Source organism: Carassius carassius, chromosome 3, assembly GCF_963082965.1.
Source record: "Carassius carassius chromosome 3, fCarCar2.1, whole genome shotgun sequence".
Taxonomy (NCBI): domain Eukaryota; kingdom Metazoa; phylum Chordata; class Actinopteri; order Cypriniformes; family Cyprinidae; genus Carassius; species Carassius carassius.
In genome coordinates this window covers 44545417-44569303 of record NC_081757.1, presented here as the reverse complement: position 1 = coordinate 44569303, position 23887 = coordinate 44545417, and the positions used below count along the sequence as shown (strand labels likewise).

The following is a 23887-nucleotide window of genomic DNA, read 5'->3' as shown; positions in this document are numbered from 1 at the left end:
TTCTGTATATAATTCTGTTTTATTTTCTCTCCCCTTGTATTTATTTTTTAGCTGAAAAGACGTAAAGGAAGCAGTCACCCCAGTGGTGTTTGTGGAGAGGTATTCCTTCAGAAATGGAGATGACAGAAAGCTGCAGAGGCAGACATTTGCAGCAGTAAGTCTGTGATAGTTTGTCCCTTTTATCAAACATTCCTGCTGTTATCATTTGTACAGCATTTGTTGTTTCTTAAACTGTTGCACTGTCCAAATACCCACACTTGCCATCTTTGCAACACTTTGTTTTACTACTAAATTATTCTCAATATCTAATTATTATTATTAATATTTCACATACATTGGAAAGGTTTGCGTGACCTCCTGTGAGATCTCTGCTAAAAGTCTCACGATTAATTCCAAAACATGATGCATGATGGGATACACTAAGCGTTGTATAGTGCTCCGGAGCAGTATTGGAGAGGTTTAGTGTGTGTTAAGGACGCTGTGCTTTGGCATTATTAAGACCGGGGACAGTCTTGTGCACACACTGTCACATACACACACTCTCAAGTGGCTAAGACCTCAAGTGTGGGTATTTGGAAAGGGGAAAAGTCTTTAAAATGATCCCTAAATACAGTCGCACATCAAAGTCTTAATAATTCACTAATTCAATTTAACACTTGTATGATATTGTACAAGCCCCTGGACAATCTCATCTGACACTGTCACAATATTGAAAAATCACACAGTCAGAAAGTTTATATTGTTCATTGGCTTCTCATTAAATTACTTCACATAAGCCCCATCAGTTCATGTTCCCACTATACGTGATCTCCATGACTAGAAATGCTAGTTTAATGTATAAGTTCTTACAGGATTGTTTGCAGATAATGCTGCTCTTCTTTTTCAGAAGTTTTTGGTGAGCCAACCCTCACACACCTTCCTAAAAACTAAAAGAGCTATTACTGAGTCTCAGCGAATCTTGCCATGGTCAGCTCTTCCCAGGTACATCTGTTTACAGTTTTTTTTAATCAACATTTACTCATCAAATGCTCTGGTCTAAATCTTACTTTAAATTAACTTAATTATATGTTTAATGAGCAATATTACACACAGAGTAAGTAGAGATTATCTTGTTTCACAGAAGAGAAGGAAGACCAAGGAAATGATTTCCTCAGGGTGAGGAATGAAGAGCTCATCTTGTGCTCAAACAAACAGAAGTCCTCTGGTATGTGTGTGTTGAAGCAATGCTGTGTTATGTGTTACAGCACTTTATGATGATCTCTCACGGGACTGGTCATGTCAGCCGTGATTATTCTTTCCAATATGTTTTTATATGTATTTATTTATTTTATTTGATACAGCTATTATAATTACAGCATGTTAGCAAAGTGTGACTATAACATTTTTAATCTTAAGTTTTTTAAAAACACCACCTGTCATTATTTTCTGAAACCGTGTCAAATGTCTTATAAGTATCACATGATCTGTATCACAGTTGACTGGATGGGACTGTGTGACATTTCATCACTCATCTGTGTGAACTGATTAATATATGAGGTTAATGTATTTTTTTATGATAAATAATTATTTTCCTTGAATCTTATTTGTCTTGATGCTACTTTATCATCTTTATAGTCTATGCTTCAATAAAATGAATATGGTGAATATTATGTTCTGAAGATTCTTGGTAAACTCTTTTAATTTTACTAGGTATCATATGTGTTTATTTTAGACTTGGAAAAACTACATATTACTAATTATCGGGATTATTTTTTACTTAAGACATAAAAATATTTGATCAGATTAATGACATCTGGGACATCAATACACCAGAATGTTATTATTGTTTATATTTAGTAACAAATGCCAATTTTTTTGTGAAATAAAGGGAGTTACGAGATTAACCTGACGCGCCCCTCCTCAAAAATGTAACTAGGCGTCGCGGCGATGCGGACCGCAAGATCTGTGATTGGTCAGCTTGGTAGCATCGCATTTCCGGCTACGCATTTCCGGCGTGTTCTTCTGCACCGCCCGCCATTTTTAAATTCAGAAGTTCAGGTGAAAGTTCAGTGAAGAAAATGGAAATGGACCAAGTGACCGAGCGATTAGTTGAAGAAGTGCGGAAATACAGCCATCTGTATGACTCGTCTTCTGCAGAATACATAGACTGCCCGATGGCAGCGAATTCGTGGAGAGAGATTTCCTCCAACGTCGGTTTGGATGTAGCGGTTTGTATGAAGAGATGGAAGAACTGTCGAGACAAGTACGTTCGCCTCCGTAAAAAGCTCGCCACAAGGAGCGGGGATCCAGGAGGGAAAAAAGTCCCAGCGTTTTATTTATTCCTGTCTTGGCTGGCACCTCATGTGAAACACCGGCTTACGGAGTCAAACTTTGACGATAAGGTAAATAATGCACGTCCTTTATGAACCTCTGTTGTTTTTAGGTTAGCTAACTTAACTAGCAATGCTACCATGCCGTAACGTTATTGATTAGTGCAAAAATAATATACCTGGGAAACAAAAAGCATGTGTAATGGGTTTTAATTATATTGTATTTATATTATATGTAATAGATTGTAATTATATTGGGCTTGCAGATAATACAAACGCAACAACGTAGCATTTGCAATGTAGGAATATGCAGTATTTATAGCTCTGTTTATCTGTGAATTAACACTGGATGCATCAGCTTTTATATATAAAAGACTAACTTACACTATTTGCTATTTCTTTCATAATCGCAGGATGGGAGCGATTCAAGCTCAAACTCCAATGGTTCGGCTGTTGTGAGACCTTCAGCCAATAACGACCAACTAATATGTCCACCGTCCCCCCAGCCATCTCTTCAGTCCCCCCAGCCATCTCTTCAGTCCCCCCAGACATCTCTTCAGTCCCCCCAGCCATCTCTTCAGTCCCCCCAGACATCTCTTCAATACCACGACTTAGGTGCCCTTGAGCAAGGCATTGAACCCCCAACTGCTCCCCGGGCGCCGCAGCATAAATGGCTGCCCACTGCTCCGGGTGTGTGCTCACAGTGTGTGTGTGTGTTCACTGCTCTGTGTGTGTGCATTTCGGATGGGTTAAATGCAGAGCACAAATTCTGAGTATGGGTCACCATACTTGGCTGAATGTCACTTTCACTTCACTTTCACTTTCACTCTTCAGTCCCCCCAGACATCTCTTCAGCCCCCCCAGACATCGCTTCAGTCCCCCCAGACATCGCTTCAGTCCCCCCAGACATCTCTTCAGTCCCCCCAGACATCTCTTCAGCCCCCCCAGACATCGCTTCAGCCCCCCCAGACATCGCTTCAGTCCCCCCAGACATCTCTTCAGTCCCCCCAGACATCTCTTCAGTCCCCCCAGCCATCTCTTCAGTCCCCCCAGACATCTCTTCAGTCCCCCCAGACATCTCTTCAGCCCCCCCCAGACATCTCTTCAGCCCCCCCCAGACATCTCTTCAGCCCCCCCAGACATCTCTTCAGTTCCCCCAGACATCGCTTCAGTCCCCCAGTCCAAGGATGGCACAGAAAAGGAAGAGGAATGAACAAGAGGACTGGGTCCAAATGCAAGTTGCTCGGTTGGAGGCTCAGTTGGAGGAACGGCGGGTCGAGCTGCAACAGAGACTGAGTTATGGAAATGACGAGAGCGACCGGTTTGGGCACACTGTTGCCGACATGCTGCGAAGGGTGCTGGAGGAGCACAGGGCGCAGGCAATGTTTGATGTGTCCAAGGTCCTGTTTGAGTGGCAGCAGAAAAAATAAACAATTGTGCCCTACTTCTACAACATTGCACCTTTTAATTCTGTGCACTATCTTTATATAGTTTGCACTTTTGCATCTTTTAGTAAGTTGTCTGTTAGCACATTTGTGTATATAGTTTGCACTTTTGCATGTATTCATATTTTGCTTGTTTGCACTTATTTGTGCAGGTTTTATTGTTTGCACATTTTTGTAAATAGTATGCACTTTAGCATTTTGTTTTTTAATAATTTTGTCTGTTTGCACCTATTTGTGCAGGTTATACTATATAGTTTGTAGCTTTTGTGTACAGTTTTCTTGTGCATTTTTATTGTTAATAGTGTATCATTGCACCTTAATACTTTGTACTAACTTGTACATAGTATGCCCGTTTGTGTATATAGTTTGCATACAAAAAAATTGCCTGTTCCTGCTGTTTGCACATTGTTTTGTGCAGGTTACTGCAAATAAATATTAATGTATAGTTTACCCATTTGTGTGTGTTTGCTCTTTAGCATCTATTTTTAATCTACAATTCTAGACCACTGCACCTTTATACATTGCACTTTTACATATTTTTAACCTATTTGTATATATAGTTTGAAACCAATTATGTCATTTCCTGCTGTATGCATATTGTATGGTTCAGGTTACAGCAAATTAAGATCAATAACAGTATTTATTTGTGTATAGTTTGCTCTTTTGCATCTATATTTAATATAAACAATTCTAGACCATTGCACCTTTACATGTTACATTATTTTATACATAGTTTGCACATTGTATTGTGCAGGTTACTGTAATTAAAGAAGAAACAACGTGAACGGTTAAAACTGCTCTTTATTTACATGGTTGCATGTCATTTATTGGTGTATATATTTTACACCAGTACAATTTACTGACCAAGTTGACCACGACACACTATGTTGTTCTGCCATGGCACAATTCCGTGGGGTGACTGAAAGAAGGCCGTCAGGTCATTCCGTACACCAACTGCAGCTCTGGTGGAGCGGGCCCTTGAAAGGTGACGTGGATCTAGTGATTCCAAAAGATTTGTGTCCCCTGACACCACTCTGCACCACTCCCCGAGCTGAGGTGACCCTGTAGTGTCAGTGTCTGTGAAATTAGCAGGGATGTATCTGCTAACAGGTGTGCTGACCTCATCTGTGTAGGCCAGGAAGTTGTGTAAAACAGAACAAGCTTTCACAATATCAACTGCTTTGTCTGGCAGACATTCTAGAGGTCGTCCAAGGATTCGCCACCTTGCAACCAAAATGCCAAATGCATTCTCAATCACGCGTCTGGCTCTGGAGTGACGGTAATTGTAGGTCTGCTTATCCATTGGTAGGTTCATCCCTATGTAGAAAAATAAAACAGTATTAATTGATAGGCAATCATTGAGTGTCAATGTAGCTGTGATCAGGAATGAAATATATATATATATAAAATTCAGGTTGATTGGGACACTTTTTCCAAGTTATCTCAATGGCAAAAAGTGTCCCACTCAACCTGAATTCACCACCATATATACACATACATGAAGTACTATTACATTAAATAAATCTTGTCTGTGACATACCTGGAAAGGGACGCATGAGGTTGTTGTGTAGGGGAAATGCAGCATCACCAATGATCACATGTGGGATTTTGACTCCTGTTCCAGGCAGATTGGCTGGTGGGGGCAGGTTCAGTTTGTGTTCAAGAAGCCTAGAACCAAATCGGCTCTCCTTGAAGACACCACCGTCACTTTCCCGTCCGTATCCCCCCACATCCACCATGGTGAAGCGATATCTGGCGTCACAGGTAGCCATCAGAACAATGGAGTGTGCACCCTTGTAGTTGTAGTAGTCGCTACGGTGGTGCTTTTATGTTGACATGCTTTCCGTCTACGCTGCCAACACAGTTCGGAAAGTTCCACAGTCGCCAAAAATCGGCAGCAATAGTTTCCCATTGGGCGACTGAAGGGCAGGGAAGAAACTCTGGCTGCAGTGCTTTCCACAAAGCTTTACATACCTCGGTGACTATGGAAGACACTGTGCTGGACGACAGTTTGTAGCTAGCTGCTACAGCCTGTTGGCTTCCACCTGAAGCTAAAACTCGAAGGGTGATTGCCAGTCTCTGCGTAATGTCTACAGGCATACTGTGCGTCCACTGATGTACGATAAATGGCTGCACACGACGAACTAAATCGTCGAATCTACCTGCAGACATTCGGAAATATCTGAAGTGCATTTCCTCGTCCATGTCTCTCAGTGGCCGGACAAGCACAGAAAATTCACCCTCCTTCTGCCTCATCAGGTTCACGGGTCGCACGTACCATCTCCTCCGACGCCTTCTCTCGTTTCTGCCTTTTAATTTGAGTAATTTCACTAAAATTAACTGTTTTTCAACCTCAATAAGCTCCAACTCCAACATGATCCGCTCTCTTTCAGTCGCCATTGCTTGTTGTAGTAGCCTAAACTCAAAACACCCGCGAGGAATCTAAACACAGTGGAACATTAAAACCCGCCCCCGCCAACTAGCGTTTCGGCGGTGCAACTGCAGAGCAACGCAGACATAACGCAGAAGTATAAATGCTCACGACGGCGTCACCTACGTGCGTAGCCTACGACGTACACTACGGCGTACCCTCGACGCAGAAGTATAAATTGCCCTTTAGTGCGCATGGAATAATTCAGGCACACGCAGACATTACTAGTTGCTTGCAGATGCATGATACTGTAGGGTTGGATCAGACTCCTATCCCCAAGATATTTGATTTCTAATGTCATCATATATAGTGCATTTTTACCTAAATTGCACATTGTTGGTTTGGTTGCTTCTATTGCTCTCTTCATTTGTAAGTGGCATTAGATAAAAGCATCAAATGATTAAATGTAAAGGAACATTCATTATAGTTACAACCAAAGGTTTTTAATGAAATTCTGCATTCTCCTGCAAATAGTCAGACACCACTTGTATCCTCTACCGGAAAATTTAAAAATTTGACCTTTACCCTCATATCACTGATGTGGTCCAAACTTTCCATTCAATTATAATAGTCAGCAAGTTATCTCAGATCTAACTGACACCTTTATTTTCTGTTTAAGTACAATGTCAAGAGGAAATAAAAACAAACTAGAAGCTGTTCTTCAGCTCGGGGATGCATTTGTTGAAGAGATACAGGCAAGTTTCATCTGTATTGACCTGGTGGAAGAGGGACAGTGATGGGCAAGCGGAGGAAAACAGTTTCATCTGCTGGTTAGTGTACATCTTATCAAATTTATGTCACATACTTTAAATGGAGAGTGATTTAGAGTAGGTGCTGGTTTGATAATGCTGTTGTTACTCAATATTCTGTATACTTGCACATTCATAATGTAAATGACATAATAATGCCAAATACATAGGTTTGATAGTTTCCATGTTGCAAATTTGCCAAAGGTTTCAGCTTTTATTTTTGTACATCTGGCAAAGAGTTTGAAAGAATTGTACTCTAATAAGAATTCTAATGTGGTTTATGTTATTTTTACTTCCAAACAGTTGGTACCGGTTCATCTTCATGTGCTAGTTCCACCATCACAACTTCATGTACTAGCTACCAAGATCCTGGTAAGTAGAAAAACTACTTTAAAAAAACCCTTTTCATAATATGGTATGCTTCAAATGAAAACAAGGAATTACATAAAAAGGAAACCTCATTATACCTGCACTTTTGCTATGTTTAGTAACTAGTCATCTAACGATGTTCCTTTTCTAAATGCTTTTTCCACAGTCCCCTAACATGCCTCAAATATTAAAGTTACCACAATTTAGTGCATCAAGCCCTGTCAACATGACAGAAATAGGAACACTTTAGACAATAGCATCACTGTTTCTCAGCAAAATCACATGGTTGTTGTTTAGTTTCACAATTAAGTGGGAAACACTACTGACAGCCAGCACCTACACAGAATCTTAAGGGTCATGGATTTGATTGCCCATTTCCCACTATCCTTTCACCCTCTGCCTTCTGTGCTATCACTGGACTGTCCCTGTATTAAAAGCAATGGAAATGCCTCTAAAGAAGTCAGTGGTAGTGGAATTGCAATGTTGGATTTCTAGTATGTTTTTATTTTTCTCTTTCTCTCTCTGAAGATTTTAATATGCAGAGGCTTGAGGACCTTCTACGGGATTCAGAGAGCATTGATGGGCAAGATTTTTCTCAGCAGCCATCTTTGTCCAGTTGGTGTCAAAGACAGAAAGGGGCCCAACAATGTTGGCAACAGGCGAGGCCACAAAACATTCACAACTTGTTGTCAGCTGAGAACATTGTCCAGATGAAGTGCAACCACTGTCACGTGACAGAAGCCATCATCCGTTGCAGGGAATGTTTGCCCTCAGAGTGGTTTTGTGCAGAGTGTGATCAATTGGTACATAAACGCCACACTCTGCACAGTAGGCAGACCACCATGTAGGGCTTTTATAAATACATTCCCCCAACTGAGTTTGTGAAACTCCATGATGATAAGTACATCATCTGTGAACAAGGTTGGTGTCTCTTTTTCAGTTGATTTGCATTTTTTCATCAACACACAGCATTATTAAACTATTCATTATGTTTTCCAAGTACTTGCTAACAATCCAAACATTCTTTAATGTCATCCTGATTGTCCTTTGCTCTTGCAGATTGTGTGCTGCCAACAGCCTTTCCTCAAAATATATGTTCCTGTGACGCTGGTGATGTTGCAATCTCTGTTGGTAGATCCATCATACTGGTTTGCATAAATGGTAGGATTGGGTAAAAAAATATTGTTTATCGAACATAACTTTACTTCCTTGTTAGTTATTTGTCTTTCATGTGCTCTCAGGCCGTTATAATCTTCACGTTCCGGTGCTAACATGCAAACATTGCAATAAGCAATGGGCTCCAGAAGTCAGTGACTTTGTAAGGAGTGGTTACTGGCCCGGTACCATGCAAGCACAGACACTTTTCCACCAAGATCTGTTCCATTCCTTTGAAGCTATGAAGACAACAGCTCCAGGAATGTCAATGAAAGCCTTCACAGCAATGTTGGACCAGAGAACAAAGCGGTTTGGAAGAGTGAGTGGAAATTTGAAGCTGAAAGACAAATGCATTCGTTATTATTATAAGTAGCTTTAAGGCTGGAAATTATGGCAAAAGGGGTGACCAAGTCCAAACAGGGCGCAAATTTAAATACACGCACATATGAAGTCAAGGTCCACAAGTGGCTGTAATATTTCAGGTTACTGAAATTAACTGAACTGAAAACCATATTAGACCGCATTGCCAATTGCTTCCTTTCTTGGGTTTGAAAAGGTACATTGACAAAACATAAATGGGGTGACCTTGTATTTCATTGTCATTTAAAGCTGTTCTATAAATTGTTTTTCAGACTGCCAAAGTGAATGCAGATGCTTTTCAGAGGAGCTTTCTGCAATTTGTGTACTGCAACTCTGAAGAGGACCAAATTCTGGAAAAGGAGCCATTTGTCTGTCCGGCCTGTAGTCCTGAAATGGTGGCTGTTTCAGTGGATGGCAACAGAAAACTCTACAGGTTACAGAAAGCAAACCAGTGAGTTTTGTGTACACATTAAAAACAGCCAATGTCGTTAATTATAATAACATTATCATAATAATATAGTTCTCATTTTGTTATTTAAAATTCAGCTGTTGATACTGTAGCTGTTGAATATAATATCCATGTTAGACTTTGTAACCTTGTTTTTTTTAAAGTGTCATATAAATACAATTATTATAATTTATTATTATGTAAAACATCTTACTACAGTGGTTATCCAGAATATATTTTGTTGTAGGAGTGAAGAGCCAGGGTTCTTTGATGGAGTGTTTTTATCCCAAGACTCTGAGGTGTCCAGTTTTGTTGAGGAAGTCCGGGGGGGGCTGTCAAGAGTGTAAGTTTTCAATCAGGCTGAGCAGCGGGTATCTCTGGCTTATTTTATAACTAATTGGAAGTAAAGTTGGAAACACTGTAGCCTTATTAGGTGTTAGGATGAGGAAATCTTTGATCAGGTGTTGAGATTGCAATGGCAGGTTGCTGACGTTAGCAATGCAATCCGACTTTCACAAAGAGTGAAGTTGCAGAGCTGAATGAAAAAAATTCAACTATTCTAATCCAGAGGGTACAGTGTGTCTATAGTATTGGTTGCCGCACATACAGTATATCTGACACAATTTCTGACAAAGTTAGACTATTGCAATTATCTTCCTGCATGCTAAATGGCAAATCATTTCAATTGGTTTGTTATACTCCAGGGAGTTGCAGATGGAAGATGGGTCAGGCAATCAAAGACAAAATCATCTTACATCATGAGAAGAATGGCATCTACGCTAATTTTAGTGTCTGTGTTTATCCCTAGGTTTTCCCGCAGCCTGCCGGATCCAGGCCGTATCCAGATCTGACGAAGGACCTTCGTCTGGACCGATGACAACGCAGTGCTGAAGTGCCAACTAGTCTCTCCCTATGGAGGATCCCTTTACCACTCTACAGATAAGGCGTTGTCGGGAAAATTCGTTTTGCGTTCCTACCCCAAAGCAACAAAATAAAATAAAATTCTTTATCAAAATTTATAAGGAAAGACAAGTACTTAGTTTAGTACTTTGTTTTAATACCAAACCTGCGTATATTCAAACGCACATAACTATAGAACCCATTCTAAATGCACATGTGAACGCCATCAGCGTTTCTCACAGGTTTGCGTTTAAAGTCTGTGTAGAGAGAATGATGTCGTCTTAGCGGCCCCTAATTTAATAACAAATGATCATTGCGACGGAAGCAAATCAATCAAAACTAACTTTAGATGGAAAAAAGTTAACTCTGCTATAAAGCCAAAACAATCTCTGTAACCTTAAATTATACGCTTATCTCTGTAAAGCTGCTTTGAAACAATCTACATTGTTAAAAGCGCTATATAAATGAAGATGACTTGACAAAATCTATTCAGACTGTAATTGTTTGTGTGTGTGAGTGTGCAGCCCTGCTATTTAACTTTTTACTTTGGTAGACGGCAGGAAGAGAGATGTGTGGGGACTCCCACTGGACAGCAGCAAAGAGAGACATCAAAGCAGGCCAACAAGTTGGATGAAGAAGGTGTGGAAATTGCTGTGTGCAGGCATGGATTCCTCCTCAAAGGTTGGTATTGGTCTTGATAAATTGCAATGAAAAATATTTGTAGATGAAACATCTGAAGCCTATTCTTCAGTGTGCAATGTGCTCTCTACTTATTTATTTTTTTCCAAAAGGTCTGAATATGTATAGAGGGGAAATCTTTGCATATCCAATGTTTCTCCAAAAAGAGTTCCAGGGTGCTGCATTTTTGGCCATGGATGTGACCTGCCGTTATGTGCCATACCTTGAGAAGGTGTCAGAGGCCCTGACTCATCTGCAGCCTCTTAAGAAAATGAAACATTGCTTGTCCGTGATGCATGCCAAAGCCCACAATACAAAATGCGAGGTAATGCTTTTAACTACTTTTACATTTCAGAGTGATGTAGCCAACAATTAACGTAAAGTACCACAATGAATGATGTTGTGACCCAAACAACAACCCAGGAGTGTTTTGAGTTGTACATGAGCCCCTATGTGCTGTCCTCTACAGCTGGTGACCTTGGGATATGTATCAATATTGATCACCCTGTTGTCCACCCTGTTTAACAAGTCCTCTGCTTCCTGTAGATTCTGTGGAACGCGAGGAACCAGGAAGGTGCCGGAACCACTCTTGGTGAAGAAGTAGAGCAAGTCAATAGTTTTCTCTCCAGATGTGCCCTGACCACAAAGTATATGTCCAAGTCAGGTTTGTAAGCTTCTTTACCCCCTTCTCCCCTGCAAATGTACACATTAACATTTTACAATTTATTGTGATTTTTCTATTGTTCTTTACAGTAAGAACTGATATGCTTACTGTCCATGCTATTGGGTGGAATCAACGTAAAGAGAACGGCCTCCACATTGCCTTGTCTTCCAGATTCAAAAAGGTATGTTCATGTATTAAAAAAAGGACTATTGCAAACCGTTAAATTTGGACTTAAAGTCCACCGAAAATGCATCACTTCAGCTATGTATATGTAGTCGAATATGTCATTATATTAAATCAGGCAGGAACATATACTTTTTGGTATTTTATAAAATGACAGTGTGTTGTGTGTTGCTGTTTTGCAGACAGTAGAAAACACCTTAGATGCAACAGAGAGCCTGAAGAAGATGCAGGACCAGTTGCATTGCAGTGATGACATGCTAAAGCAGTGGGTTGTTGATGTCAAGCAGTGGGCCAGTAGCAGTAAGGGCAATGTTGTTTTATACATAAACACTGTTGGAGTAATTTGGTTGTAATGCATGTAGCTGTAGCTTAATGTTAAATGATGATGTGGGAATGGGCGCTATTTGCAAGTCATAAGTCTTCAATTAGTATTTTAACTTAAAGAAAGTAAACATTTTAGTAATGAAAACAGAATGATTGGTGCATGTTCATGCAAATCAGACCAAAATGGAACAATATTATTTGAGGTAGGAAATGACAGACCAAGCACAATGTGCCAGTAAAGCCCAATTTATACTTCTGCGTCGAACTCCCGCCGTAGCTACGTCGTTAGGCTGTGTGTAGCATGCGTACCCTGACGTGCAACTCTCCAAAAATGTAACAACGCGTCAACTCTACGCGAACGCAATCGCTGTGATTGGTCTGCTAGAACCCCTCCCTCAGGTTTCACATGCTCCCTCTGCATGTGTAATGGTGCGTCAACACGGACAACGGCTCAGAAGTATAAACAAAAACCAACGCGTAGTCTGTAGTGTAGTGGCTCCAGCGTAGGTCCGACGCAGAAGTATAAATCAGCCTTAAGGCTCCATGTTTGCTGCATTCATGCATGCTCCGCTTGTAACTGATATTTTCAAAAGGCACTTGTTGGTTCTCATTATTGGTGCAGGTTTCTCAGTTTTCTACAGATCTAGTTTCTGTTTCCAATGAGAAGCTATGAACCTAAGGATTTCACTTTTTTTCTTAATCCGCAAGAGCACCACGTGTCACTTCAGGTTTTTTTTTTCATCTTTGAAAGTTTGGCCTATTGGTGGAGCTACAATAAAGTTCATGGGGTCACCAAATTCGATGTGTGGAATGGATAGGGGACATAATCCCCCATCAATGACTTTCATAAAGAAAGACGGTGGACTATGAAGAATCTCATAAACACAGACTCTTGAAAAGTGATAATAAAGATATCACGCAGATTAGATGCCTATGCCTCTTGGCCTATGTTGCTTGGTCCCTTATTGTTGCTGAAACATGCAGTCAGTGTCCAGTACGGTATGAGAAAAAACATACGAGATAGATAGTTCTGTCCAAATTAAACATTGTCCTAAAGTGTGTCTGTTGCTGCTATACTATGTGCAATTAAGAAAACTTAAATGTGTTTGAAACATTTCTCTTTCTTCTTAACTTAAATTTAGGAAATGCAGCAGCCAGTTCTGTTGATGCTCGTGTTTGCAGATCTCCATCGACGCACTCTTTGTGAGCATTTGTCAGAAGAAGCACTACCTTTATAGACAGAATGGTATGTATTAGTAAATGTAAGTGATGTAGATGGAAGTTATTGTTTCTGTTCATTAAATGCCATGGCAGGCGTCAGAAGATTACTCAGAAGATTGCCCAAGAAAAGAAGCGCTTGCTAGATGAGATCCAGAGATACAACCAACAACCTGATGGTGATCCTGTAGACACACACTCAGTTGTGCAGAAACTCTCCAACAAAGCTGCAGAGAGCATGATCTGGCCTTGGCAGGAACAGAACACAGGTGTTGTATTCATATTTAACTTTGTGTTTATTTAAAATGTATCATCATCAAATTAGCTTATTAATGTATGATGTTTTCATTCCTTCAGACGGTATAGACATTCTCACTAAGAAGAAGCTTTTTGACCAACTAATGCTGGTCTCACGACTGATAGAAGAAAAGCAGATCCTTGTGAAGGAGATGATGCAGCACTGTCAGTACCTTAAGGACTCTGTTGCAAAGGTCCAGACACTGATAGCCACCATTTCAGATTGCATAAAAACAGGAAGTAAGTGTAAATCAAACTATATGGCTTTATGCACTTTAAATTTCATAGGTCAAACAATTTTCAAGTGAAAAGCAATCATGCTAGTATTGGCTCAAGAAATAAGGATACATGGCCTTCAAAGGTTATTTTATCCAATTATTATTTTCCAATTTGACTTTGTATTTAACATTTGTTCTAACATAAATAAGCTCTCTCTGATAAAATGTTTAGTGTGATGGTAATTCCATTACTCTTCATGTGTGGACTTATAGGCTATCCCAATGGATTCACAGAGGAGGCGTCCAAGGGCCTCATCAGTCTACTTAAGAGAAGACTGCATAACCTTAGACTCAAGCAGCAGACTGTAGCATGCACATACAGATGCATTCTCGAACCAACTCCTAGGCTGGTGGAAGAAGATGAAGGGGAAATGGAGGAAATGGACTGGCAACGTGACCTCAGCTCTGAGGATGATGATGATGATGATGACGATGATGAGGAAGATAATGATGCTGAGCTGGGGACTCAAGTCACTTGACTTAGGGCTCAAGTCACAGTTGTAATCCCTTTAGCTTTGACTTGTACTTTGATGACTTGAAAAGGTTTCTAAAGTCTTGACAAAAGATCCTATTTTGTATTTTTGTATATATATATATATATATTTTTTTTTTTTTTTTTATGTTACTGGAATTGTAATAATTAGGGTTATGTTTGCAACTGATAATGTCTGTAAATATTTGCTGATACCTGTATATATGTGTATGGAAACAGAAATACAAATTTGATTTGTCATCAGACTATTGAGTTGACTTTGGCTCATCACACATCACCCCTTACAAAAAGAGAGAGCTAGGAGCTTTCAGATAAAACCATTTGTAAATCCATTGTAGTTATTGTCTATATATATATATCAACCATATAATTAACCACATGTTATAAATATGATTGGTTAGCAGGGTTGGGTCAGATTGCTTTGAATACAAACATGGCAATATAATCAGTTATGCAATTTACCTTTTCGCAACAGCCCAACTTGGAATATAATTTTAAGAAACTCGGTGATCTGAGCCCATGCAAAGTAAATGTTATGACCATATCCATCTGATTATCAACTCATCCCATGGTAAGGAACAAGCAACATATAAGATGTGGATGTGAATGTGCAGATGTATGCGGAAGACGCTGTGATCTTTATATCAAATAAATCAAATTTGTCTCACTCTTAATACTGAAAAGACCGTTGTGATGATGTTTACAAAAAAAAAAAAACCTGTGAAGCCAAATATTTTAAAAACTGACTGTAATACACTCATTGAACAACTACCAACAAGAAGTAGATCTTCTGTGTTTTTGGGAGGGGAGGAATTGGAGTTGGTAGCCCAGTTCAAGTACCTTGGGGTTATACTAGATTTAAACCTCACTTTCAAAAAACACATACAAAAAGTATCCAATACTATAAAATTTAATCTACAAACAAATCAGATCTTACATTACAACCGAGGCTGGTAAATCATATCTCCATTGTATGATTTTTTACCCTTTTGAATACTGCTTCACAGTTTGGTCTTTTGCTGGAGTTATTGCATTAAAACCCATTGTTCAACTATATAAAAAAGCAGTCAAGGTATTTGACAGGAAACCACAGTCTTTTCATCTTAGTCCAATTCTTGAGAAGTATCAACTACTAAATTTTGAAAATCTTAAAATTTTTAAAAATAGCTGTCTTATTTATAAATCTATGAATGGAATCGCCCCACCACCCCTGGGTGATTTTATCAAAAAGAGAAATAGCGAGATGAGGACTAGATCATTTACCCGGGGGATTGTGAAGTACTATTTAGAAAATCTTTGTTTGCACAAAATGTCCTCTCTATTAAAGGCTGCACAAATTGGAATAGTATACCAACGGTAATTAGAGAGGCCCACTTTTGTTTCATTTAAGAAACATCTTAAAAGATGGCTGAATAATAATCAAAAATGTAATCATTAAATATGCAGGTAAAATTTGATAGGTAGTTTTATTTATATATTTATAATAAGCACTTTGGGATGTCTATGTACAGGCATTTATGCACTTTAAATTAATATTACAATAAGTACAATAATGTATAGGAACTTTTAATATTTTTTTTAGCTGTATATGTATATTTGTTGATAATTTGTATATTGTCTGTTTGTTTTTTGGTTTGTATTTGTGTATGTTTGGGACTACGGATGGAAATTAGCATTGTGCTAAATCCGGCGTATTTACGTTCAACTTTGATTGTACGTTCATGAATATGCACTGTCCCATTTAAATAAATAAATTGAAATTGAAATTGGAGACTGTTCATAACAGTGTCATCTTCAGAGATACATTTAGGAAACTTTATAAACAGGGATATTGAGGCTACTACATTATATAATCCAGACCATGTAGGAACATTCAGGTGGTTTGGTGACCAGTTGACTGGTCCTCACTTTCTGAGAGCCTGCAAGGTCAGTTTGAGGGTCAAGAGCTGGTTTTAGGGATCAGGTTATAATGAGGATTTGGGCAGGGTTAGGGTCAGGGTCAGACACTGGGTAAGGTTAGGGTAAGGACCTAGAGATTGCATTGTGTCAATGAATGTCCTCACAAAGATAGATGCAAACGTGTGTGCGTGTGTGCTTGTGAGTGCGTGTGTGTGTAAATCTGTTTACAGTCAGAAACAAACGAAAAGCTATATTGAGTCTGTGTGCTCCCTGAAACTAGACCTGAGATGGCTTGTGTCCGTGAAATGAGAAAATTAAAACTTTGTTGTATAGCTGAACCAAATACATCGTTGGAAACGTCGTGACCTGGGGAGTAACATATGTTAGTATGAAGATTCTACATGGCTCCTGCTTTGAAACACAGACCTTTGAAACTTCACCTCGTGATTGTTTAAAGGCTTATAATTCAGCAAAAAAAGGGGCTACAGATATGGGACCAACTGTTATAGAGAGCTCTTGACCTGAGTATAGGGGACAGTTAACCAAAATATGGGGGCAGTTAACCAAATATGGCTAAAATATGGGTTAATTAATTTGACCCCATTTAACAATTAGATATTAAAAAATCTCATTACATGGATGTGTTTACCATCCCACTAACCCCCCCCCCCCCCCCCCACTGTACTCCCAACTCACTATTTACAACCTCCAATTGTAAGAAAAACACTAATGTTTTAAAAACTACAATTCCCTTATATCCACACCATGCAGCTTGATACAAATCAGCACTACAGTTGTAGTTCTTCTGGTTTGCAAAGTAGGGTTGTAAATTAGGGTTGTAAAAAGATATATCTACTGAATATATTAAAGATCTACTACAGTCAAACTAGTAATTACACTGCATCTAGATGATCTATGTTAACAAAAAGTAGATATGTTGGTTTATTTCAGATATTTTAGCCAAAACAGGAACGCGGAAACTCCGCCCACAACACAATGCACTTCCGTAACCGTATGCTACCAAAAACTGAAGAACAAAGTTTTCTTTTTCCAAGGAGAAATTATTAGAAGCGATAGCCTTAACATGAACATAACGTATTGTTGAGTTATCAATTTGTTTTTCTGTGGAGAAATGTTGAAGATATCATTAAAAAAGCGGGTGTCTGTGAAGAAAATACTTCCGGGCGGAAGTACGTAATGCAAGCTACCACCATAGCAACGAACTAAAGATACAACTAAAGATAATGCATTCACTGAACGAAGATTATGAAAACAAAATGCAACTGTAAGGTTATTCAATACACTGCAATATGCAATGACCATGTATGGCTATATATATTTTTGATACATATTAAACATGTATAAATGCAGACAAAAATATCATTACATGTAATTTTTGCAAAGTTTTATCCTTTATTGTGTACATTGCACATATCTGTTCCCATAAATGTGAATGTATTATACACACATATATACACCCATTCACGGAATGAGTTACAATCAGTGGTTACAACAGACTTCTAGTTCCCAGCATGCTTTGCCTCTATGTTAAAAGACAGTAAATATTAAAAATAAGTGTTATTTCATATGATTTGCTCTATATGAATATAGGGGGATATATGTGTAATGTTCTATTATTTTGGTATTTAAAAGTTTTTGGGGTTACTATTGTACATGCAGTTGTGCTTGTGCTTTATTAACTAGCTTGAATATGCGGCCAGAATGAGGTGAAAATTAAACTTTGTCATAGGACAAAATTAAAGATATTTATACACCCTCAAGTACTCCAGTAACAATGACAATTCCATGTTTTCAGAAAGGGACAAACAACAACAAAACCCGCAACAGAACTTTTATTGTAAAATGTTCATAAGAAGTGCCAGACAATGCAAACTAGTTTTTCTGGGTGGATGGTTGTGAAAAGGCTAACTGCACAATACAACGATTGGCCTTTTGGAGGATGAAAATATTGGATGCAATGAGGTCCTTCCCAACACCCAGCCCTAATGAACAAATAATGAAACAGATTTATAAACAAATACTATTTAATTTACAACAAATATATAATTAATAAATAATTCTGTGCAATACAACTTTATTGTTGACCACATGGCCCAGTTTAATGGACACAACATTTGTTTCAGAACATTTGTTTCTTTTCACCATCAATGTGACAACAGTATTTTTAGCAGACCTTCCATTAAGACACAGTCATTATGATGTTCTCCTGTGGTTCCCAGGATGGGGGCCAGGCCTTTTGGCTGAAAAAAAAAAAATGGCAAAATAAAACGTACATAAATTATGTATTTAATTTCTGAAATAGGTTAAATATAAGGAGGTTTATAAACCCTGTTAGGCTTTACATATTTCCCCGACAGAATGGGGTGGAGAAAGCAGAAGAGAATGTATATTTATATCCAAATTATATTATTGTCACTTTGTAATGACATTTTAAACTGTACATGTATGTTGTAGTTGTGTAGCTTTATCTCTCTGTAGGCAAAAACAGATGCCACATGTGGAGAGGTCTTAGTTCATCCAAATTAAGCAGCCCATCTGACTTTCCAAAAAGAAATGTAACAATGATCCAGGCTCTTATTACATAAACTTAAATAAATCCCAATTCATGGTAAATCAGACAGGCTTCTTAATTTGGTAAATTGTCCCTTTAAGGACAATTCATAAGTCAGTTAAACAAGAAAGCTGATGTTACCATGATGGACACGAGAGCCAATGGACCAAGACTTCTTTACAGCCCTTGGGAAGAGGGTAAAAGACAAACCTAAGCCATACTTTTATTTCATAATTAAATATTTCATTTATTTTTTCCTCCTAGCCTCTAAAAATCAATTTCCATATAATTACCAAAAAATCAAAGTTTTGGTTTAATATTTAGAATGCTCTAACAGCAAATGATTTAACATGTTAACTACTTTTTATTTAGACTTTTCTGGCAAAAGGCAACAATTTCCTCACTATTCTCCTGGTGTAGTATAGTATCAATTTATGCACCCACAGGCGTAGGGAATGTTCTCCGTATAGCTGCTCACCTTTTTTTCCACGTGTCTTGGACACATATTGCACTGGGAAAATGTCCAATGTGCTGTGATACTGGCAAGCTATAAAGAAAAATGAACAAATTAAGTAAGTACAAACCATTGCAATGTAACCGTATAAACCCACAGAAAGGGTATTGTATGCATTTCTCTTTTAAATATAAGACCATAAGTAAATGCACATCATAATTTCCCTGGATTATTCCGAAGCCCCAAAAACTCCAATTTAAAATGAGTCAATTAAGCAAGTAAAAGTCATTTTCAACTACGTTAATAGTTTTTTTTTTTTTTTTTTATTATTAATTTGTTATCAGGCCTGTAATGTACTAAACTAGCAATAAGAAGATATTATATTGTGGGCCAAAAAGCTATTAGATTAGGATTAGTTAAGAGTTTAGGACTTATTATTTAATTATGTTTTTAATTAAAAATACTTCATAGCATTTTCCTACCATCATTATTGTTTTGGCTTCTTTTACTTTTCCTTTTAGCTGAAATTTTGACAGCTGACTTCCTGTATAGAGAAACAAAAAACATGTGTTAATTGCAATAGAGGTGTGTGGTGTCTGCCTGGCAAACCATGTGAATACTTGCGAGTACACTGCAATGCAGGACAATCTGTTGACACTTTCTCTGATGACTTCATCATTGGGCATTGCCACATTGCATTATGGCACACCGGATGCCAAACTGCTGCCATACAAATATCTGACTTCTGAGTCTAGTGTGGTGTGCTTCTTTTTTGTACATGGACACATTCCTTACCATTCTGTATCTCATATTCTACATAGTCAAGATTGCCCTTAATGCTCTGCCTCTTCTATTCTGTATTGACACTTACCTGTTTGCTGCTACTACTTTCTTCTTTGCCTCAATCCCTTTTTTCCCCATTTCCTCTGCCTGTTCTCTCTGCTTGTCTGTCTCCATCAGTCCCAGCTCTTCGAAGTATTCCTGTCCCTCCATCTCTCGTCTCTCCAGTTGGTCTTCCTGTACCTCTATCTCTCCTCTCTTCACTCTCTCACTCTCTACTCTCTCTTCCTGTGCCTCTACCTCTCCTCTCTCACTCTCTACTCTCTCTTCCTGTACCTCTATCTCTCCTCTCTCACTCTCTACTCTCTCTTCCTGTACCTCTATCTCTCCTCTCTCACTCTCTACTCTCTCTTCCTGTGCCTCTATCTCTCCTCTCTCACTCTCTACTCTCTCTTCCTGTACCTCTATCTCTCCTCTCTCACTCTCTACTCTCTCTTCCTGTGCCTCTATCTCTCCTCTCTCACTCTCTACTCTCTCTTCCTGTACCTCTATCTCTCCTCTCTCACTCTCTACTCTCTCTTCCTGTGCCTCTATCTCTCCTCTCTCACTCTCTACTCTCTCTTCCTGTACCTCTATCTCTCCTCTCTCACTCTCTACTCTCTCTTCCTGTACCTCTATCTCTCCTCTCTCACTCTCTACTCTCTCTTCCTGTACCTCTATCTCTCATCTCTCACTCTCTACTCTTTCTTGCTGTACCTCTATCTCTCCTCTCTCACTCTCTACTCTCTCTTCCTGTGCCTCTATCTCTCCTCTCTTCACTCTCTCACTCTCTCTTCCTGTACCTCTATCTCTCCTCTCTTCACTCTCTACTCACTCTTCCTGTACCTCTATCTCTCCTCTCTCACTCTCTACTCTTTCTTGCTGTACCTCTATCTCTCCTCTCTCACTCTCTACTCTCTCTTCCTGTGCCTCTATCTCTCCTCTCTTCACTCTCTCACTCTCTACTCTCTCTTCCTGTGCCTCTATCTCTCCTCTCTTCACTCTCTCACTCTCTACTCTCTCTTCCTGTACCTCTATCTCTCCTCTCTTCACTCTCTACTCTGTCTTCCTGTGCCTCTATCTCTCCTCTCTCACTCTCTACTCTCTCTTCCTGTACCTCTATCTCTCCTCTCTCACTCTCTACTCTCTCTTCCTGTACCTCTATCTCTCCTCTCTCACTCTCTACTCTCTCTTCCTGTACCTCTATCTCTCCTCTCTCACTCTCTCTTCCTGTACCTCTATCTCTCCTCTCTTCACTCTCTCACTCTCTACTCTCTCTTCCTGTACCTCTATCTCTCCTCTCTCACTCTCTACTCTCCCTTCCTGTGCCTCTATCTCTCCTCTCTTCACTCTCTCACTCTCTACTCTCTCTTCCTGTACCTCTATCTCTCCTCTCTTCACTCTCTCACTCTCTACTCTGTCTTCCTGTGCCTCTATCTCTCCTCTCTCACTCTCTACTCTCTCTTCCTGTACCTCTATCTCTCCTCTCTCACTCTCTACTCTCTCTTCCTGTACCTCTATCTCTCCTCTCTCACTCTCTACTCTCTCTTCCTGTACCTCTATCTCTCCTCTCTCACTCTCTACTCTCTCTTCCTGTACCTCTATCTCTCCTCTCTCACTCTCTACTCTCTCTTCATGTACCTCTATCTCTCCTCTCTTCACTCTCTCACTCTCTACTCTGTCTTCCTGTGCCTCTATCTCTCCTCTCTCACTCTCTACTCTCTCTTCCTGTACCTCTATCTCTCCTCTCTCACTCTCTACTCTCTCTTCCTGTACCTCTATCTCTCCTCTCTCACTCTCTACTCTCTCTTCCTGTACCTCTATCTCTCCTCTCACTCTCTACTCTCTCTTCCTGTACCTCTATCTCTCCTCTCTTCACTCTCTCACTCTCTACTCTCTCTTCCTGTGCCTCTATCTCTCCTCTCTCACTCTCTACTCTCTCTTCCTGTACCTCTATCTCTCCTCTCTCACTCTCTACTCTCTCTTCCTGTACCTCTATCTCTCCTCTCTCACTCTCTACTCTCTCTTCCTGTACCTCTATCTCTCCTCTCTCACTCTCTACTCTCTCTTCCTGTACCTCTATCTCTCCTCTCTCACTCTCTACTCTCTCTTCCTGTACCTCTATCTCTCCTCTCTCACTCTCTACTCTCTCTTCCTGTACCTCTATCTCTCCTCTCTTCACTCTCTCACTCTCTACTCTCTCTTCCTGTACCTCTATCTCTCCTCTCTTCACTCTCTCACTCTCTACTCTCTCTTCCTGTACCTCTATCTCTCCTCTCTCACTCTCTACTCTCTCTTCCTGTACCTCTATCTCTCCTCCCTCACTCTCTACTCTCTCTTCCTGTGCCTCTATCTCTCCTCTCTCACTCTCTACTCTCTCTTCCTGTACCTCTATCTCTCCTCTCTCACTCTCTACTCTCTCTTCCTGTACCACTATCTCTCCTCTCTTCACTCTCTACTCTCTCTTCCTGTACCTCTATCTCTCCTCTCTTCACTCTCTCACTCTCTCTTCCTGTACCTCTATCTCTCCTCTCTTCACTCTCTCACTCTCTACTCTCTCTTCCTGTACCTCTATCTCTCCTCTCTCACTCTCTACTCTCTCTTCCTGTACCTCTATCTCTCCTCTCTTCACTCTCTCACTCTCTACTCTGTCTTCCTGTGCCTCTATCTCTCCTCTCTCACTCTCTACTCTCTCTTCCTGTACCTCTATCTCTCCTCTCTAACTCTCTACTCTCTCTTCCTGTACCTCTATCTCTCCTCTCTCACTCTCTACTCTCTCTTCCTGTGCCTCTATCTCTCCTCTCTCACTCTCTACTCTCTCTTCCTGTGCCTCTATCTCTCCTCTCTCACTCTCTACTCTCTCTTCCTGTACCTCTATCTCTCCTCTCTTCACTCTCTCACTCTCTACTCTGTCTTCCTGTGCCTCTATCTCTCCTCTCTCACTCTCTACTCTCTCTTCCTGTACCTCTATCTCTCCTCTCTCACTCTCTACTCTCTCTTCCTGTACCTCTATCTCTCCTCTCTCACTCTCTACTCTCTCTTCCTGTACCTCTATCTCTCCTCTCTCACTCTCTACTCTCTCTTCCTGTACCTCTATCTCTCCTCTCTTCACTCTCTCACTCTCTACTCTCTCTTCCTGTACCTCTATCTCTCCTCTCTTCACTCTCTCACTCTCTACTCTGTCTTCATGTGCCTCTATCTCTCCTCTCTCACTCTCTACTCTTTCTTGTTGTACCTCTATCTCTCCTCTCTCACTCTCTACTCTCTCTTCCTGTACCTCTATCTCTCCTCTCTTCACTCTCTCTCTCTACTCTCTCTTCCTGTACCTCTATCTCTCCTCTCTCACTCTCTACTCTCTCTTCCTGTGCCTCTATCTCTCCTCTCTCACTCTCTACTCTCTCTTCCTGTACCTCTATCTCTCCTCTCTCACTCTCTACTCTCTCTTCCTGTACCTCTATCTCTCCTCTCTCACTCTCTACTCTCTCTTCCTGTACCTCTATCTCTCCTCTCTTCACTCTCTACTCTCTTCCTGTACCTCTATCTCTCCTCTCTTCACTCTCTCACTCTCTACTCTCTCTTCCTGTACCTCTATCTCTCCTCTCTCACTCTCTACTCTCTCTTCCTGTACCTCTATCTCTCCTCTCTCACTCTCTACTCTCTCTTCCTGTACCTCTATCTCTCCTCTCTCACTCTCTACTCTCTCTTCCTGTACCTCTATCTCTCCTCTCTCACTCTCTACTCTCTCTTCCTGTACCTCTATCTCTCCTCTCTCACTCTCTACTCTCTCTTCCTGTACCTCTATCTCTCCTCTCTCACTCTCTACTCTGTCTTCCTGTGCCTCT

General features: G+C 40.0%; 1 protein-coding gene and 1 long non-coding RNA gene across 2 annotated transcripts; both read left to right on the top strand.

Moving 5' to 3' along the window:
- Positions 1–7691: 7691 nt before the first annotated feature.
- Positions 7692–8771, top strand: LOC132115437 (uncharacterized). Its single transcript, XR_009425488.1, has 3 exons — positions 7692–8224; positions 8363–8464; positions 8545–8771. It is a non-coding gene; the product is annotated as an uncharacterized LOC132115437 (long non-coding RNA).
- Positions 8772–9210: 439 nt separating this feature from the next.
- Positions 9211–13261, top strand: LOC132113298 (uncharacterized). Its single transcript, XM_059521110.1, has 7 exons — positions 9211–9269; positions 10720–10847; positions 10958–11169; positions 11391–11508; positions 11598–11689; positions 11874–11991; positions 13158–13261. Exons 1-7 carry the CDS (start codon positions 9211–9213, stop codon positions 13220–13222), a joined length of 792 nt encoding a protein of 263 aa, XP_059377093.1. The 3' UTR covers positions 13223–13261.
- Positions 13262–23887: the final 10626 nt, after the last annotated feature.

Excerpts from the sequence above, each read along its gene's own strand:
- LOC132113298 (XM_059521110.1), top strand. The coding sequence starts at position 9,211 with ATGGTGGCTGTTTCAGTGGATGGCAACAGAAAACTCTACAGGTTACAG. Across the intron at positions 11,170-11,390 it reads CCCACAATACAAAATGCGAG|ATTCTGTGGAACGCGAGGAA; the intron begins GTAATGCTTTTA and ends TGCTTCCTGTAG. Across the intron at positions 11,690-11,873 it reads TGTCTTCCAGATTCAAAAAG|ACAGTAGAAAACACCTTAGA; the intron begins GTATGTTCATGT and ends GCTGTTTTGCAG.